This window comes from Aplidium turbinatum, chromosome 1 (genome assembly GCF_918807975.1).
Source record: "Aplidium turbinatum chromosome 1, kaAplTurb1.1, whole genome shotgun sequence".
Taxonomy (NCBI): Eukaryota; Metazoa; Chordata; class Ascidiacea; order Aplousobranchia; family Polyclinidae; genus Aplidium; species Aplidium turbinatum.
Window position 1 is genome coordinate 44,464,781 of NC_137472.1, and position 17,886 is coordinate 44,482,666.

General features: G+C 36.1%; 1 protein-coding gene across 1 annotated transcript; it reads right to left on the reverse strand.

Annotated features, from left to right (window-relative positions):
• Positions 1 to 12,013: 12,013 nt before the first annotated feature.
• On the reverse strand, positions 12,014 to 17,769 carry LOC145780647 (uncharacterized). Its single transcript, XM_082592273.1, has 4 exons — positions 17,638 to 17,769; positions 15,884 to 15,979; positions 14,930 to 15,056; positions 12,014 to 12,892 (listed from the first exon to the last, which is right to left on the reverse strand). Exons 1-4 carry the CDS (start codon positions 17,681 to 17,683, stop codon positions 12,760 to 12,762), a joined length of 402 nt encoding a protein of 133 aa, XP_082448399.1. The 5' UTR covers positions 17,684 to 17,769; the 3' UTR covers positions 12,014 to 12,759.
• Between the last annotated feature and the right edge of the window lie 117 nt (positions 17,770 to 17,886).

Here is a 17,886-nt window from a genome sequence, read left to right on the forward strand (position 1 = left end):
ATAAAACATGCATATACATCTTTATTTACTGCATTGTAACTCTCACAAATTGTTCTGAAGTTAAGTATACCCTCTCGTGTTCCTTTACCAGTTATAAATCCACTTTGAGTCATGCTAACCTCATTCTCAATAGATTTTCGATTTCTTAATAAAATTATTCTCAACAAAATTTTCAGTACATGACTGATCAAACTTAATGTTCTAAAGTCACTGCAGTTCTTTGCTTTGGATTTCTTTGGTAGTCTGACAAAAACAGTTTCATTCATTTCGTTAGGTATAAATCCAGTCATATATATTTCATTACATATTTTGTGTATGCGTTTTAAACTTATGCCATTGAGTGCTTTTAGCATTTCTGGATAAATGTTATCCTTTCCTGCAGCTTTATTACATTTCAGATCTTGAATGGCTTTCTCAACTTCAGATATCAATATTTCTTCTCCTTCATTATTGGTAATTTCAGGCATACACGTTCTATCATCATCATATAATTCTGTTACATACTCTTCCCATCTACTCTTTATATCCTCTTCCTGAAATAACATTTTTCCTCCACTATCCATGATGCAGCTGTTTGCTTGTTCAACTTTCTTCAAACATGTTAGCTGTTTAACTTTATTGTGTAATTCAAGTGACTTATGAGATGCTTCTAGATGTTCTATTTCACTGCGCATTGATTTTCCCACCACCTTTGTTTAGCATCTTTGCATAATTGGGATATTTCCTTATTTAAAGCTTTATATTTCTTGTGATTATTGAATTTGTTTTTCTTTCTCTCTTGCATTAAGTCAAGTATCTTCTCAGTAATCCAAGGCTGTTTAATGTTTTTCCTCTTTGATGATAAAATGTTGGCAGCTGCATCATTTAAGGTGTCTTTAATTTCATTCCAACTTCTATCTATAGTTTCTTGTGTAATTACTTGAAGAATTTCTGTTTGCTGTAATACTTCAAACTTATTGTTTACTGTAATACTGAATTTCTCTCGATATTGTTCATTTTTAAGCATGTTTATGTCGATATGTTCTGACATATTTGTTCTTTTCATTCTTTTTAGCTTTATTTGGATTTTCATAACAACTGGATTGTGGTCAGACATTATGTCACATCCTGGATACGTTTTAACTTGTCTTACTGCATTTCTGAACCTCTGGTTTATCATAACATAGTCAATTTGATTCCGAAATTGATAACCTGGACTTTGCCATGTATACAACCGCCTAGCAGGATGTTGAAAAAGAGTGTTCGCTATTACTAAATCATTAAGTTTACAAAATTCCAGCAACCTTCTTCCACGTTCATTTAAATTGCCAAATCCATAACGACCAGTTGTGGGATATTCATGATGATCACCAACTATTGCATTAAAATCGCCCATTACTATATTAACTTCTCCACTTTTAGTATATTTAAGTACATCCTTTATTGACTCATAAAACAACTCAATCTCTTCATCGGTATGTTCTTGGGTTGGTGCATAGATTTGTAATATATTTACATTAAATGGTACTGCAGACAATTTAATCATCATAACTCTGTTAGAAATTGGCCAAAATCCAATGACTGAGTTAGCTATTTCTTTTTTCATTATCATACCGACGCCGTACATATGCTGTTCTCCTCCTGAATATACAAAAACAAATCTATCTTCTGTCACTTTACCATCACCTATCCATCTAGTTTCACTTATCCCAATTAAATCAAAGTTCATGACCGACATCTCTTGTTTTAAATTTTCGTATCGACCTGCTTTATAAAGGGTTCTTACATTCCATGTTCCTATTTTGAGTGCCCTTTTTCTAGTATTTAGCAGTCTACCATCAGACTTATGCCTTCCAGAGGGATTTGGGCACAAGCCATCATCACGAGCAGCTGTGCACATAGAAGAGGTTCCTCCTTCCCTGTAGCTTTTAGGGGACTTCACAGCAGGGGGCCCTGATCAGTCTCCATGACTCATTTTCGTTTTAATAGCTAGCATTGTTTACTATGGAATATATACTTGGTAAGGCTCCAATCTTTTCCAAGGTGACCAGCCACAATACTCTAAACGTCAAAAGTGTGCCTAAACGGGTCACATCGTTTTGCTATCATGCCTTCCAAGCCATTGACTATTTATGGTTCTTCTGCCTTTTCAGCCATTCTAGACTTTATGCACTTAAAGGGATTGACTTCCCTACCATGTTAAAGCATCAAATGCGGCACGAAATGTCCAGCCAGACCTGTATGCCATGTATGCAGAGGCACAAAAAAATTAAAAGCTATAATAACTTGTGCCATTGCATTAAAACTTTTAATTTTGCAAAAAAAATTAATTTTGCTAGAATCTAAGGAAGAATTAATATTGCAATCCCCTAGTTTTGTAAATGGTTGTCCAAAATTTGTTTTAAAGATACGCAATGATCTGCGGCTATTTAACAAATTCTGATTTATTTGCCTGGAAGCTCTATTTTTCATCCGAATTTCCCGAAACTTGTTCCGAGCACAAATAACATTAACGTTTACGCTCTGTGAAAATATTAAAAATTGTTAATAACTTCTAACACATTTTTTCCCAGATTAATTTTTTTTTTGAATTGTTGAATAGGTCCCACCCCCAGGGGACCAATTCAACATCAATCCGACCAAAACATCTGATTATTATTTTTCATTTTTAATAAAGAAAATTCAAAAAGAAAAGTATTTTTACACGCACATCAATTTGTTATAGGAGCGTCGCCAGTGTGGTGAGCGCCCCCCGTGCCAAAAACTTTTTTTAATAAAGAAAAAGGTCCGCTCCCATTTGGTTGAAGTTTGGCCCCTCCGATCCTGATAAGCTGGCGACGCCACGGGGAAGCCATGTGACAAGTTAATGTCTATGACACCAACGGTTTTTGCAGGTTAAACCACGCAGTCGGTCCCTTCAGATGAGACCTTGAAAACTCAACAGTCTGTTTACTGTTGAATTGGTCCCTGAGTCGAGTGTTGAATAGGTCCCACAACCAGCCATTTTTATATTTTACTTAAAAACGTTCTACTTGTGATAGTGTCAGATATGAAACTATGCAACTGCCTACACTAACTGCCAAGCAATATTTACCAACATCAAAGCTTGGTCAGTATGCTGTCTAAGACTATTCATCAAAGATTAACTGCACCCTTCGAAAATCATTTTTTACGTTCAGAATCGAAAAACTTCGTTTTTCTCTTTAACTGTGTGCCTGATCGTAAAAAAATAACACAATGCATTATCTTTATTTAATTAAAACTTAAAAAAATCAAAATCAAATGAATTTTTTTGCAGGGTTCTAAATACGGCACTGTTGAATAGGTCCCACTGTTGAATAGGTCCCACATGTCCCCTATATGAAGTGGTCCCAGATTGAAGAAGCAATTCGTTTTCTCGGTTCAGCAGAAGTTTGCAAAAAGAAGCAGGTGATTCATGAACTAATCACAAGTAGCCTATAGGGCGAGTTTCTGTGGAAGAAAAAAAGTATTCACCAGAAATGATTGTTCGAGCATTTGAATATTTTGCTACTTCCAGATCAGCCTACAAGCGGATAAGAGAGGATTTTGAGCTTCCAAGCATCTCATTGCTCACACAAATAACATCTGCCGTGAAACATAGTACTGATGACCAGGGCCTCCCAGAGAAGTCAGCACTGGTCGAGAAACTATACGAAAAATGGGCCCCCATAATATTTTTTAGCAAATATACAACTAATTTGTATCTTGCGTTGCACGTTCGTGTTAAGCTGAAATTGGCCTACTTTCCTCAGCATGAAAAGAACTTTGTTCAATGTAAAAATCATCAATAATCACTGGATTACACTTGCAGCAAAAATGCCATTGAGGCAAACTATTTTGTCTAGAAAGCTTTGTAAACACACATTAGGCCTACAGGCAACGAAAATAGTTCAACCAAGCATTTAATTCAGGAGTGTCCAAACTTTTTCCCACTCGAGCCAGATTTGATAATAAGTGTTCGCGGGCCAACAACCACAATAATTTTTCTGAAAACTGCAAGTTGAATTTATATGATTTTTGTGTGTCTGCAGGCCAAAAATAACACATTGTCCAACAACAGGCGCGGGCCATACAAAAACGTCTCGTGGGCCGGAGTTGGCCCGCGTGCCGGACTTTGGACATTAGGGTGGATCAAAAATGGCAAAAAAAAATTTTTTTTTCTTAATTTTAATTAGCTAGATATGGCAAAAGTTGCCAATATATCACCAAAACACAATGTAAAAAATTGAAGAGGTTTGAACAAGTTTTTGATCTCCCCCCGCGACATACAAATTTAGGCACTTATACATACAAGAACTGCAAGGCAATTTTTTTTTCGATTTTAACTCGCTATGTAACTTAGATATGGCAAAAAGTTCTAGTATAACACCAAATACAATGAAAATGTGCATACTTAACAATTTTGACTTCACCCTCTTTCAGCATATTAATTTTAAAGTGACTTGGCGGTTGGACCACCCGAGGTTCCAACAGGTAAACGCCTATTAACATTCACCATCAGATGGCCGACTATAGACTCACAAGCTTAAACTTTATATGACTGGGTTGCCAGGTGGCCAATTGGCAAAGTTACTTCCTATTAATTTATGCGCTCATGCATACAAAGACTGCAAGCAATACAACAAACAGTTACAAATTGAAGTGAATAAAGTCACGTTTAGACTCAAATGTTGGCATTAACTGACGAGAAGCAATTCGGGCACGAATGAAGCCGTCTCGATATTTCGGTCCACAAACTGCTTTAGATGCGTCGGTAACCAGCTTCACGAGCCTTTCACTGCCTGCGTGTGACATGGAAATTTGGAAAAAAATACATTGGGAGTCACATCTATCATGATGAATTGCCGGAGCTCAGCATCCGTCATTGTTTTAATTACATGAGGCTCCGTGATACGAAGATCTGTCCAGTTAATAAATTCGAAGTATTTCACTGCATCAAAATTAAGCTTTGCTCGAACTTTAAATTTTTGTATTCTTCCGCTAGGTTTTCCAGCTCTAGCTTTCATCACTCTACACAGGCCTAGTTCTCGAATATGTGGTCGATGGTAAGTTATCATAACTTAGCCAAAATTATACTTTCCGGATGAGCAAAGTATCAGTTGCGGTGAAGCCTATAACTGGGTTGATAATTTTCTTGTGCTTCGGACTAAGATATCGTGATGTGGTTATCATTTGGTGAATGTGTCTAGCTCCATCTTTGCAAGATGAGTGTGATTTTATTGTGAACCACATTGGAGCATAAACACGGATAATGAACATAACCAATGCTTGCAGTTTCTCATAAGGATTGTTATCGCTGACATATTTAAGGGTTCTATTAATTAGCAGTAGTCAGCCATCGTGAGTGTCTGAGGGATTCAAGCATCCTGGGTTTCGCATCGCCAGATCAATGCTGCATTCACCAGTGCAGTCAAACTGGTATACGCTGAATGGTGAAGATCCAAGTAATAATAAAACTAGGCCATCGCCCAGTAGGGCTACCCGTATTAGTCTAAGTGAACTGCCTTTTAATCTGTAAGAAGCGCATATAACTTATTAAACTTTGTGGAACCTGTAGTGCAAGCCAATTCCAATAATTGTAGCCTATAAAGCTTCTTTTATATCTAGTATTCTTTTGAAGAATCAAATACTGCATCAGCTAATTGTTGAGATACATAACCAAGTATTTTAGCAATGGTGATAAAAGGGTCAATTGTAGCCTATCTGTTTAAACACAAGTCGCTTATTATGACATCATAAAGCGCATAAGTGAGTCACACAGCATTTATGCTTTTGACCAAGTTTGTGGGAGAGTTTCTCCAACCCGATATTAAGGAAATTAAAACCTTGCGGGGGGCGATAAAAAAATTGTCAAAACCCCAAAAAAATTTGCATGTATGTTATTATGGGTATTTCGCACCTTTTTGAAATACTAGCTTAGAAAAATAAAATTTTTGATTTTTCGATCCACCCTATTGGACATCCCTGATTTAATTCAACCCTTTCTGGACTTCTTGCAATGCAAAATTACGGATTACAGCATCAAATGATAAAATTTTGCGACGTCTGAATTGATGCACAACATGTAGCCTATAGTTAGGCTTTTCAATCGGTTTCGAGTCATAGGCCTACTGGAACGCAAACAATTCTTTACAAATTTCAGTACGGTAATTGCTGAAACCACCTTTTCAAAGCGCAACCGTTGGAGGTAGCTACCGGAACACAAAAAAAATCATAGCAAAACTATTTGGAAAAACCTTTCGAAAGTTGCAATCAATGATTCCTTGTGTAGAGATTATGGGGTGGTTCGTTCTCGTTTGAACTCATCCAAAATGTCTTCAAAAATGTCATTGTTGTAGCCTACAAATGGTATAAGTTTGTTCACATGCCCGCAACTGCACAACAGACATACGATGAAATTTTCATGGAACTTCAAACTCATTGACGATAAATTGTGTTTGAGTTTGTTGACACATTTGTCAATTCCAACAACTATCGAATCCTTTGCAATGTACGGTAGAATACATTTCCTTCGAATGATTCAGCTAGTTAAGTGGAGTTATAAAGCGTTATGTCCTCAGGAAAAGAAAATCATTTTCTTTTAAATTTATAATTGCCACTGCAACTTTAGATTCGGTGGCAACTTTAGCCACTGCAACTTTAGATTCGGTAGATTCGGTGGCGTGTTGCAATCAGTGCCTTGCATTGCACCACATACGAACCTTAATTTGAAGCTACTACAACAATGTGAACAGGATCACTGTGCTGAGAATCACTATCCGATATCGCCATCCAAAGCGAAACTCAATTTGATGACAAAACGAATGTTCGGACACGAGCTGGAGCCGACAACAATTTGTACGAGTCAGTGTTTCCAACGTCGATGGCAATCAATATAAAACCAACACCATCAAAACCAAACAACCTAAGAATAATTGAAACAGCTTTGAGACTAGCATCAATAAACATTGACTCACGGCTGGACTTGCTTTGTAGCAAAAAGCTAGTTAGTTAGTTTTGCGTTCGTAAATCGTAGCATCATCTGAATGAATGTGTTTGGTTTTACGTTTTTTTTTTCCAGTAGGCTGCGTGTAAGTTGTAAAGTGGTAGGCTTCGAGTATCGTTAGGTTGTTTTTAGTTTTCATTCGACTTAAACCTTTCCATAAATACAACAAATGTATATTTCGCACTGCTTATCATTTTTACCATAAAGGGTTGCGAAAAATTTTAGGAGCTTGAAAGGGGTCACGAGCAAAAAAGTTTGGGAAGCCCTTGTTTGGGAATCGAACTACTTTCTGGTCAATACACTAGGGCTTAGGCTGCAGCAAAAGCAACTTATTGGTAATGCTTTTGTTTATAAACCCCGTCAAAATCTTTGATCGTACTGAGCTGCAGTCACTAAAATGTTAATTTAGTTTGTTGTTCAAATAAACAAACCGTATATTCTGTCTTCGACAGTTATAAAAAAGATGCTAAATACTCAATTTTGCAATTTTAAATCTCATTCTTATCTATATTGACATTATGTTTTGGACTCATCTGATTTGAAGACGCTAGAATGTTAATAATCCAATATAGTTCCAGCAAGTCGTGGAATCCGCATTAATGTTTTAGGGCGCAAAATTTTTCTAGTTCTTGATTTTTTTGATTTTTTTCGCAAGTAACAAAAATTGATATCCTTATTTATTACTAGAACTAATTTCCGTCAGGCGTTGCTTGATTTTGCGACATTATCTTGAGTGGAGTGCCCACTCATTGAACTAATGTTGAATTCCTTGTCAATGCAAATAAATTAGTTTGCTGAAATTGTTTTTACAATCATCTTCATAGGCTATCTTTCAAAGATGTTTTTTCTTTCAAAAAAGTGTTGCAATTTCTCAAGAGAACCGAAGTTAAGAATTATTTGTAAACGATTTTTGCCTGAAATTCAGTACGCTATAATATGCTTGATACTCATACATTATGAACTCTATCTAGCCTACTGTAGCTTTACACTCCTCATTGATTACTTGGTGACTAATGAAATCGTTTTGGCACAGAATCCTACTCTCGACTGCTCCGACTAAGCTAATGTGTGAAAACCAGTGCCGGATTAACCATTAGGCAAAGTAGGCACGTGCCTACAGGCCAGTCAAAAATCCAGGCCACTTTAAAATCAGAAGAAATTTAGTCATGTTTTCAAAATAATTATTTTCTAAACTAATAAGTATTTATCTTAATAGCTCTGTTTTTCCAGATGAATTAAAGGTTGCAAAAATCGTCAAAAAAAGACGAATTGAAACATGTTGCCACTTCCTTTTTGATGTTTTTAAAAATTTGCATTTCCGTTGGGTGACGCAACGAAACAAATGTGATTTAGCAACACTGATAATTCTAATTTTTCAGTTGGCAACCCTGATTTCTGGGCCACTTATAAAATGTGCCTACAGGCCAGCAGACCCTTAATCCGGCACTGGTGAAAACAATGCAGATTACCGAATAAATTTTATTATTAAAAGTTTGAATTAAAATTAAATTGTTCTGAAAAACAAAATTAATATGAACAAAATTAGAGTCGGCCAATTACGCATGGATTTGCTATATAATATCCAGCGAGCTTCAGTAACTTGGATTCTGCCAGGGCCAGATTTATCAGTAGGCAGAGTAGGCAGTTGCTTAGGGCGGCGAATTATTGGGGGCGGCAAAATATACGAATATATTACATTGATAATACTGTAAGTGAATATAATAATTCACAACATTATATTCAGGTATATAACAATTCTTTAATATGTTATCACATCACACACATTTATAAACAGTGCGGAAAGTCATGTACGGCAAGTCACCGCCCCTAGAGTACTTCACGCTTGATTGATTTTCAACAATATGTGCTGCTTATCGCTTCTTTTGGTCATCTGTCTTGCTTCTGTGCAATTTTTATTAGTCTCTGTTCTGTTTGTTTCACTGTTAGTAAATTTAAAGGAGCTTAGAAAAAATGTGTTTCGTCAATGTTAGGTTGATGGAAGAGTTGCAGACTATTTTGTGTAGGCCTACTTGCCTTGATGCTTCAAGTAGGCTATGTAAAAAACAAGCCAAAAGGTAAGACTAGTTTACAAAAGAACTTTAGTTTCATGAAGTTTTATAAAAATGGCGGCATTGAGGACAATGAGAACAAGTGCCTGTGTTGTATCGAAAAATCGAAAATCATCATCGAAAATTTTTTTTTGTGGGGCGGCACTTTTCTCATCTGCCTAGGGCAGCACTTAGGCTGTCCGGCCCTGGATTCTGCTCTCAAAGATGCTAACTTTGAGTCTGAGTTGAAGAAACAAATAGAAACCCACCTTAATGAACTAAAAGCGGAGTTTATCAAATACTTTTCAGATCTGGATGAGAAGTGTGAAACCTTCAGAAAGTGTGAAACCTTCGGACGTTCATCAGAAACCCGTTTCAATGCGAAGTAGTTGATATTTTCGAAGAAGGACAAGAGGAATTTCTTGAGATGAAGTTCAACTCTACAGCTAAAAAAGACTTCAAAGAAGTGGAACTTGAGACGTTCTGGACCAATTACCTTCCTGTTTACTCTTTTATCGCAACTCGGGCTCTTCGAATTCTAACAATGTTTGGATCCACGTATCTTTGTGAAGTTGCATTTTCTGCTCTCGTTACTATCAAGAACAAGTACAGAAACAGGCTGAGAGTTGAAGGAGACTTACGTTGTTCACTCTCTGGAGTTAAACCTTGCATTAAAAATCTAGTCGCTAAGAAGCAGTGTCAAGTATCTCACAGATGTGTACAATAAACAGACAAAAATGCAATTTTTTGGTATGATTACTTAAGTTATTTAAAATCTAGGGGGGGGGGGGGGCGCGAGGAACATGACCATTTTTGAAGGGGGGCTTGGCAGGAAAAATGTTAAGAACCACTGCTGTATATGCTAAGCGAAGTGTTGCGAAATTTAAAGCAGCAATATCACATGTTGCATAAGTTACCAAAGATCTAAAAACATCGAACGCTTAATGAAATTCATGTAATGAAACAGCAAAAATAAATTATTGATTTTTTTTAAATGTTTAATTCAATTTTTTGTTTCGAGGCAGTCCTCTTGAAAGTTCGAAATACAGCCTGTGATAAACTTTCTTGGAGAAAAGTATTGCATGTACAGTACATTTAATCTAATCTCACATCATGATATTGGGCTATATAGCCTAAGTAGGCCATAGTCGGCATACAGTAGGCTACTGTCTTCACTCTTCATGACTTTTATTTGCAAGTCTGCGTTTTTAAAATTAATTTTCTCCTAGTCTAACACAAGCTTTTGTCTAGATCTCATATCTTTAATTAAATTATTAAGTTCCATTTTTATGAATACAAAAAATTTGTTATTTCTTTTATTGCAATGCTTAGTCCAGTATTTTTGAAATAATAGTGAGTTAAATGAATATGGACATTGAATGTGCAGCCAAGCGTGTTCATGTCATCCAGACTTGGACAACTAGAATTTTTGTAGTCTTTCGAAATTAGATTAGAATTAGAATTAGACTAATTTAAGCTTTTACAAATTAGACTAGGGTTAGAATTAGAAACACCCAAGTTTTCACAATTTAGAGTATAATTTAAACTAGATTAGAATTGGTTGGACCAGTGCCGGTCTTAGGGTATTTCGGGCCCTGTGCGGAATATGCTTTGCGGGCCTCAATGACAATGATTCAACTCAGTAGCGTAGCTAGATATTTTGAAAGGAGAGGGGGTGGTTTGACGGTCGACGGCGTGACCGCCGAAGGCGACACCCAGCGGAGAGGGGTCTGGAGAGCCTCCTCCAGAAAATTTTAAAAAATTACTTTGAATTTGGGGCATTCTGAGAGCATGTTCAAAATTTGGGTATGAAGATTACTATAAAATGGTGCTGTTCGGTGGCATAGCAAAAGGATAAGATCATGCATTCTTGGGCATTTTTCGGAAATAAAGCTATGTTGAGTCTAGACTCTAGATGCAACCTATTTCGTCCCCTGAAAAATTCGTATCCCGATTTTGTACTCTGAAATCGGAGTAACAAAATCAAATTTCGACCTATTTCGTCCCCTGAAAAGATCGAGAGAAATTTGAAATGTTTGCGGAAATTCCGATGAGCATCTTCGGCTATGTTGTTTTTTTCTTGATCTTTTCAGGGTACGAAATGTTCAAGGGACGAAATTGGTTGCACCCGTTGAGTCTCTATGTTTTCTTGATGCTAGTTCCTTTGTTGAACTCACTTGTTGAATTTTTCTATTGGAAATGACAAAGTTGCTGCATTTTCTGAGTAAATTGCGGTCCCCCTAATTTGCGGGCCCTGCGCGATCGCACGGTTTGCACACCCCAAAGACTGGCACTGGTTGGACGCAGTTGTCACATATCTTTTTTTGGTTGAATCAAAACGCCAATGTGGCAACTCGGGATCAAAGTGTCATTCCACCATCACAGCGCCAAAACCACTTAGGCTACGTCATAATATACATGGTAATGTCAGTGAATTAATGAGTTAATCGAATTTTTCATGACTTTGCTGCTCAAGGGATGGAATGACACTTTGACCTTGATCGTTTTATTGCATTTTTTGTATAACGTTGATAAGAGCACAGTATCCTTCTATTTGCCAAAAAATACTGTTGGACAAACTAAACTTTTTAGCAAAACTGGAGACTATAGACAAGAACTACAATTAGAGCAAACAAGTTTTTACCGAATTAGATTAGAATTACCAACATTTCGCTCTAATTTATCGAATCGAGTCTGATTTGTCATCCATTTGCTTGTACTGTAATTCGGATTTTGTACTGGCTAGAGCTTATTCTATTTTTAATGTTTGATGTTGAATTTTTCTGACCAAAACACATTTATTGTAATAATTGCAAAGTGTTGGTGAGCTGTGAAAATATAAATAGCGTTGAAAATATAATACCATCGATCAACAGTTCTATTTGTTTTTACGAGAAAAATTAGTGCTTTGAAACCTGGTGTTTTCAAAAAATGTAACATATTTACTTCATGGCTAGCAAGGAAGACAAACAAAGAAGTCCAAGTAAAGCAAACCATACCTTTATTGAATAACATTAAAGCCCGCAGACAATATCAGTTTCTCGGCCATGTAATAAAAAAAAAATGAAAAAAAACACTCTTTAACTCCTAAAATGTAGAGGCAACTGGCAAACAAAGATTAGGCAGAAGCAATTATTCATAGAATATATAGCCCGATAGGAATAGTTGGACAAATTCTAATTATTCATCCAGGGATAAGATATCCCTGTATTCATCGAAGTCTGTCGATGCTTGATTCAGGCAAGACATTTGAAAAAGTTTTTGTATTGATACACCGATAGCAATCTCACACTGTACGTATAAAACACGCTCTCAAATTTGTTAGATAAACCATGATCTGATTGCTTTTACCGATTTGCTTTAGATTAACTACACATTTATGTTTTTGTTATTTGCAGACATTTCTCAGTCACCATACTGTGAATCTCCAAACTAGCCTATAGCCAACAGTATCTTGATTGTTAGAACAAATTTTAATAATTTCTAATAGCTTTCTAAAAAATGCTACGTGGCCTCCTGCTTTTTCCTCACAAAAAACAAAACAAAAAGCAATTAAAGCATGTTAGGGCCAATGCTTGGTTAAGTATTGAAAACATTATCATACGAAAGTGAAGTCAATTTTGTCAAGAGGTGAAAAGTAACAAAAAAGCAATTGAAAAAGAAGGAGGTTGCTAGCCTACTAAATAAGTTGTCCATTTCAAGAAGAACAACATAGGCTATAATTGTTTAATGAAACGACGCGCCACAGTTGCTACATTTCTTCTCCGTCATCAGGAAACAGCAGATCAAACCAATAGGAAAGAAGCATATCCCCAAGCATATTCCACAACACGTGAAGCTGTCTTGCATAACTCCGACTCTGAAATATAATTTTAAATACACTTATACTAGGCTTATGGTCTGACCACTAAGTAAAAAACGTCAATTTTTTTTCTGTTTATAAAAGTTTTTACATGTCAACAAAATCTTCTGTTTATTAAACGTCTTTGCACTTCGCTTCCGCGTTGCCATCAAGCTACTGCATTTGATATGATGATAAATGCTACTGTCGTGTGCGTGTTGCAAATGTGCTTTTTCATCTAAACAACGCTATGATCCAATCGGTGGCGGAGGGCTATCTATGACAATGCTAACGTTTGCTTTAGCTGAAAGTAAAATATGGTGTTTATAAAGTGATGTAAAAATAAACTATTTTGAACATTTTGCAACAAAACATGGAGTATTCAAATTGTCATGCATAAAAATATGACGTTAAAACATTCAAAATAACTTATCACAGGTTGGCTTACGAGCAGAGTTGGGCATTCGCTACTTTGAAAGTAGCGTGCTACCGCTACAATATGACAAAAGAGTGGAGCTACCGCTACTCGCTACCAGCCGATGAAAAATAACGCTTTATACCGCTACCTTTACTCGATACTTTTGTCTTAAACCAGGGATGTCCAACCTTTTATTATACTGGGTCGCATTGTCAATGGGCCGGGGAACCTATCAAATTTCAAGAAAAATAGGTACATAAAGTAACAATTAAAAACCATTAATTTCATCTTTGAAAATAGGAACAAATAACACGCACATAGAAAGAAACAAAAATTTATTTCTACAATATTTTTGACATTGTTTTCCAGCTAAGATGTTATCAACATTTGCATTAAAGGACGTTGTCTTGATTCTTAGGATGTTCGTTAAGTGTTTGTCGGTCGATCTGTTTCTTTCTGCAGTTTGATGTTTTTCATGGATGAAAATAACTATACTCGCAACAATATGTGTTGCCCGACATGCACAATAATTTTCTGAACAAACTAACTAATTTATAAAATTTATTACATGAATGTAACTCTTTATAATATAAAGGAAGAGTGTTTTCTCTGTGGACAGTTTTCAAACTTTCTCGACTTTGCAGTTCAAGCAGTTCAAGTTGGAATTCGGGTGGCGCTTTATTACACTGAAATGAAACTGGGTCACTGAATAATTTTAATTCAATTTCAATCTCTTTGAAGTCAGAAAATCTGATTGTAAATTCTTTAAGCAAATCTTCAATTTTACAAGCCAACCAGTAATTCACATAACTTAGCATACTTTTCATAATTTACAGAACAGTCTTGAGCTCTTTCAGATAGACTACGAAAATATACAATTGCGCCAGCTTCCAGTTGTGCTATGAAAAGTTTTAATTTCCTGGTAAAGCTACTTATTCGCTCGAACATTGAACTACACAACTGACCTTTGAAAATTCAAAGTTCAAAATACTACTTGGAGTAAAAATGATTAGTGGGCTGCACAAAAATCTCAGGCGGGCCGCAGGTTGGACATCCCTGTCTTAAACTAACACTGAAAAGCTCTATTCAAGTACCTTGTGAAGTCAAAATGACCTCTAAAACGAAGAATATCACCTTTTAGTGCCACATATATTTTTACTGTGTCATTATGTCAACGTCATTGTGTCAACGTCATTGTGTCAACGTCATTGTGTCAACGTCGTTGTGTCAACGTCATTGTGTCAACGTCATCATGTCAACGTCATCATGTCAACGTCATTATGGAAAACAAGTTTTAGGTGAAATTTTATTCTTTTGCTCCAGTGTTTCCATCAAAATCTCTAAAAACGATTTATTGTTTTACATTTTAAATTAGAAAGTAGCTGGTAACGGAAGTACCGTAGTACGATTGAAGCAAATGTAGCGCCTCTCCATAACAGTTAAGTTGGGAAAGAAGTAGCGTCGCTACTGCAGCTGTTACTCTAACAAAAATGTAGCGCCGTAACCGCTATTGCTACCAAAAACACATTAGTAGAGCGCTATTGCCCATCTCTACTTACGAGAATCAGATATATGAAGAAACTTGAACAGCCTACGCCATGACAGCATAAGTTTCAAATTTAACATGGAAGGTTCACCTGCAATTTGGACAGCCCCCACTGACAACAACTGTAGTCGCCACAGGAGTTGCATATTGTGCTTGTTGCTGAACTACCGTTGTGTTGACATTTGGTTGTTGTGAAACAGGCGAAGGCATATAAGGAGCTGAAAGCAATTGGTTTAGTATATGTGTGTGTTCCTACAGAAATCTTTTTTACAATAAGAAAGCTGGGTTTTTAACATACAATTTAGTGCATCGTATTGTACATGCTTGTAGGCTATATTCGTATATGACATAAAGTATTGACATGAAGAAATTTTACACGTAAAAGCTTGTTTATACGTAAAGCCTAAAACAATTGATAAAAATGTTTTGTCAAAGCAAACATCTTGCTTCAAAGAACACAGCAGCGCTTAAACGCCACCGTACGGCTTAAGTCGTGGAACATTTATTTTCAAAATGGATTCTTACGTATATTGTAATGTATAATCGTTAGATTGTTGTATAAACTGAAAAAAGTTAAAACAAAGACACTGAATGTAAACCTGGGGTAGGCTGATACGGCCTAAAAGTAACTACATTTTATCATAGCTATGAGGAGCATAAAACTGCCTACTTCTTTTTCATGTCTAAAAATAGGGCTTAGTAGGCCTACTGTATGATTAGTCGCTTATCGATTTACTTCGGTTTCGTATTTCAGGAATCAGTTTGCCAGCTCATCTTGCTGGGAATTGAAAAAGAGTGTTTTGTACAAACAAGCTTTAGTAAAATTTTAAATTTGCAAAAAAAACAATTATCCATGTCAAATGAGACACTGTAGGCTTCATGTTTGATTAACTGTGGTCAAGATGAAGGTTGTCTACTAACACATAGAAATGACACAAAGTATTTGAAAGATATTCTAAAACAATGAAAACTATTAATACTTCAAAAAGTGCTCAATGCTAAGCGAAAAAGCAAAGAAGAGCGAATATAAATTCTATATTCTTACCAGGAGGATATCCTGTCGGAGCTGGTGCTTGATTTTGAGGTGGGTAACCAGGAGGACCTGGAGGCGCGTAGCCAGTAGGGCCTGGAGGTGGGTAACCTAAAGTAAGCAGAGCACTAATGACGTTTGTGACGACATTACAAAGACAATTTAGAAAATGAAATATCTTCTGACAGGTGTCAAAACCAGAACAATGCTTGATGTGAACAACTCGGTAACATGTCTTGTAATGCAAAGGAATTTATTTTCACACGAGTCAGTTCAATCATATATAGCTAAAAATCGATTTTGATCAGCTAGAACAGAGGTGGGCAACCTTTTTAACGAAAGAACCAGTTAGGAGAATGTAATGCTTACAGAAGGGTCGCACATCAAATAAACACTAATTCATATTTTCAGCAATAGAGTTTATCTTATTGAACTTTTGTACAAGAATGTCATCCTCCTGCAGTGAATTCAGTTCAGGCTGGATTTCTACAGGCGCAAAACTCATTTCACAGGTACAGGGGAGTGAAAAGACGGTCATATCACTTCTTAAGCTTCGAAATTGTGTAAATCGAAATGAAAATAGCTTAATTTTAATAGCCTTATTTGGGGGAAAAATAGTTGGAAGAAGATGAAGGGCCGCACAAAAAATGGAAAAGGGGCGCATGCGGTCCGCGGGGTGCACGTTGCCCACCCCTGAGCAAGAAGCTAGATCATCTTCAGTTGAGCTTATTCAAATAGAATCTCCTATAAAAGACACCAATACAAAGACATTACGATAATGCAAAACGTGATTTGCGTGGGTTTACATCGCAATTTGGACTCAACGTGTGGGGCGTATAACGATTCTTCGAAAAAAATTGCTTTTGGCATAGAGATATTTCATACTATTTCAAACATACGAGTTTATACAGATTTGATCATGTCTTGGTAACAGGAATTAAACATTATTTTCAAAAAAAACAAACTGCAAATCAAATCATTCTTTTTGAAATATATGATTTCCTTGGCTATTTTAAAAAATCATTTGGAGATAACGATAATAATTACAATTTTCAGTAGAATCGTTACTGCAGCAACCGTAACTTAGAAAGCCCTAATAAAACAAGACGGAATCTATACCTTAACATTTTTTTGTATGTTTGATTCGTAAGAACCAACCACTTACGTAGGCTATGAAATACAATCCAGTTCATACATTGGGAGAAATTAGCAATTGTAAATAAATGATAACGGTCTTACAACTGAATCTACAGTAAGTAGCCTTTTTACAAAGCATTGTTTGTTTACCAGCTGTTAACATAATGACGTGGTCTTCCACTGCATACCATTGCGTATTTACACGAGATGGGACATCGTAAACAAATACTAAGATGTCTTTGTCTTCAATTAAGTTAATTACAAAACTTGTGATTTAAAATTCTACTAAAAACTGGTGAAACTACTCCATCAACTCGTTTGTAGCCTAGCCTTGACTATTTACAAAAATATGGTCCACATCGCTCAAATTAAGTCCGGCAAGCCAGTCCAACTTTCTGAAACAAAATTCCACACTAAGCTTACATAAAAAATAGACAGACAAAACAAAGCAACTTTAACGGGTTTAAAGTTATCTACTTTGTTTAGTCTGTCTGTGGTTTAGCAAAGCGCACTCTCTAACAAAACTTTAAAAAATACATACAAGACCATGAAGAGATCTAATTGGAAGCAATCTCTGTGGATATTCAACTCTATGATAACGTGGTAGCCTATAAACTTATTCTTTTGCTTACCTTGCTTTTCTGTAGAGGCCGTGTAAGGTGGAGGTGCTGAATCCATTAGGAGACGAAGCGTTATCAAAGATTATTGAAACTTTTCAATTTAAAAACCACTTTATTGAATTTAAATGTTCAATGCCTGAAAAAAGTTAACAAATCTTGTTATAACTGCTTTTATGAAATTTATTTTAGAGCATAAACAAAAGGAAAATGGTGCTTCACGTAGGCATGCAATCAAGAAAACAAAGACACTTAGTCTTTGCA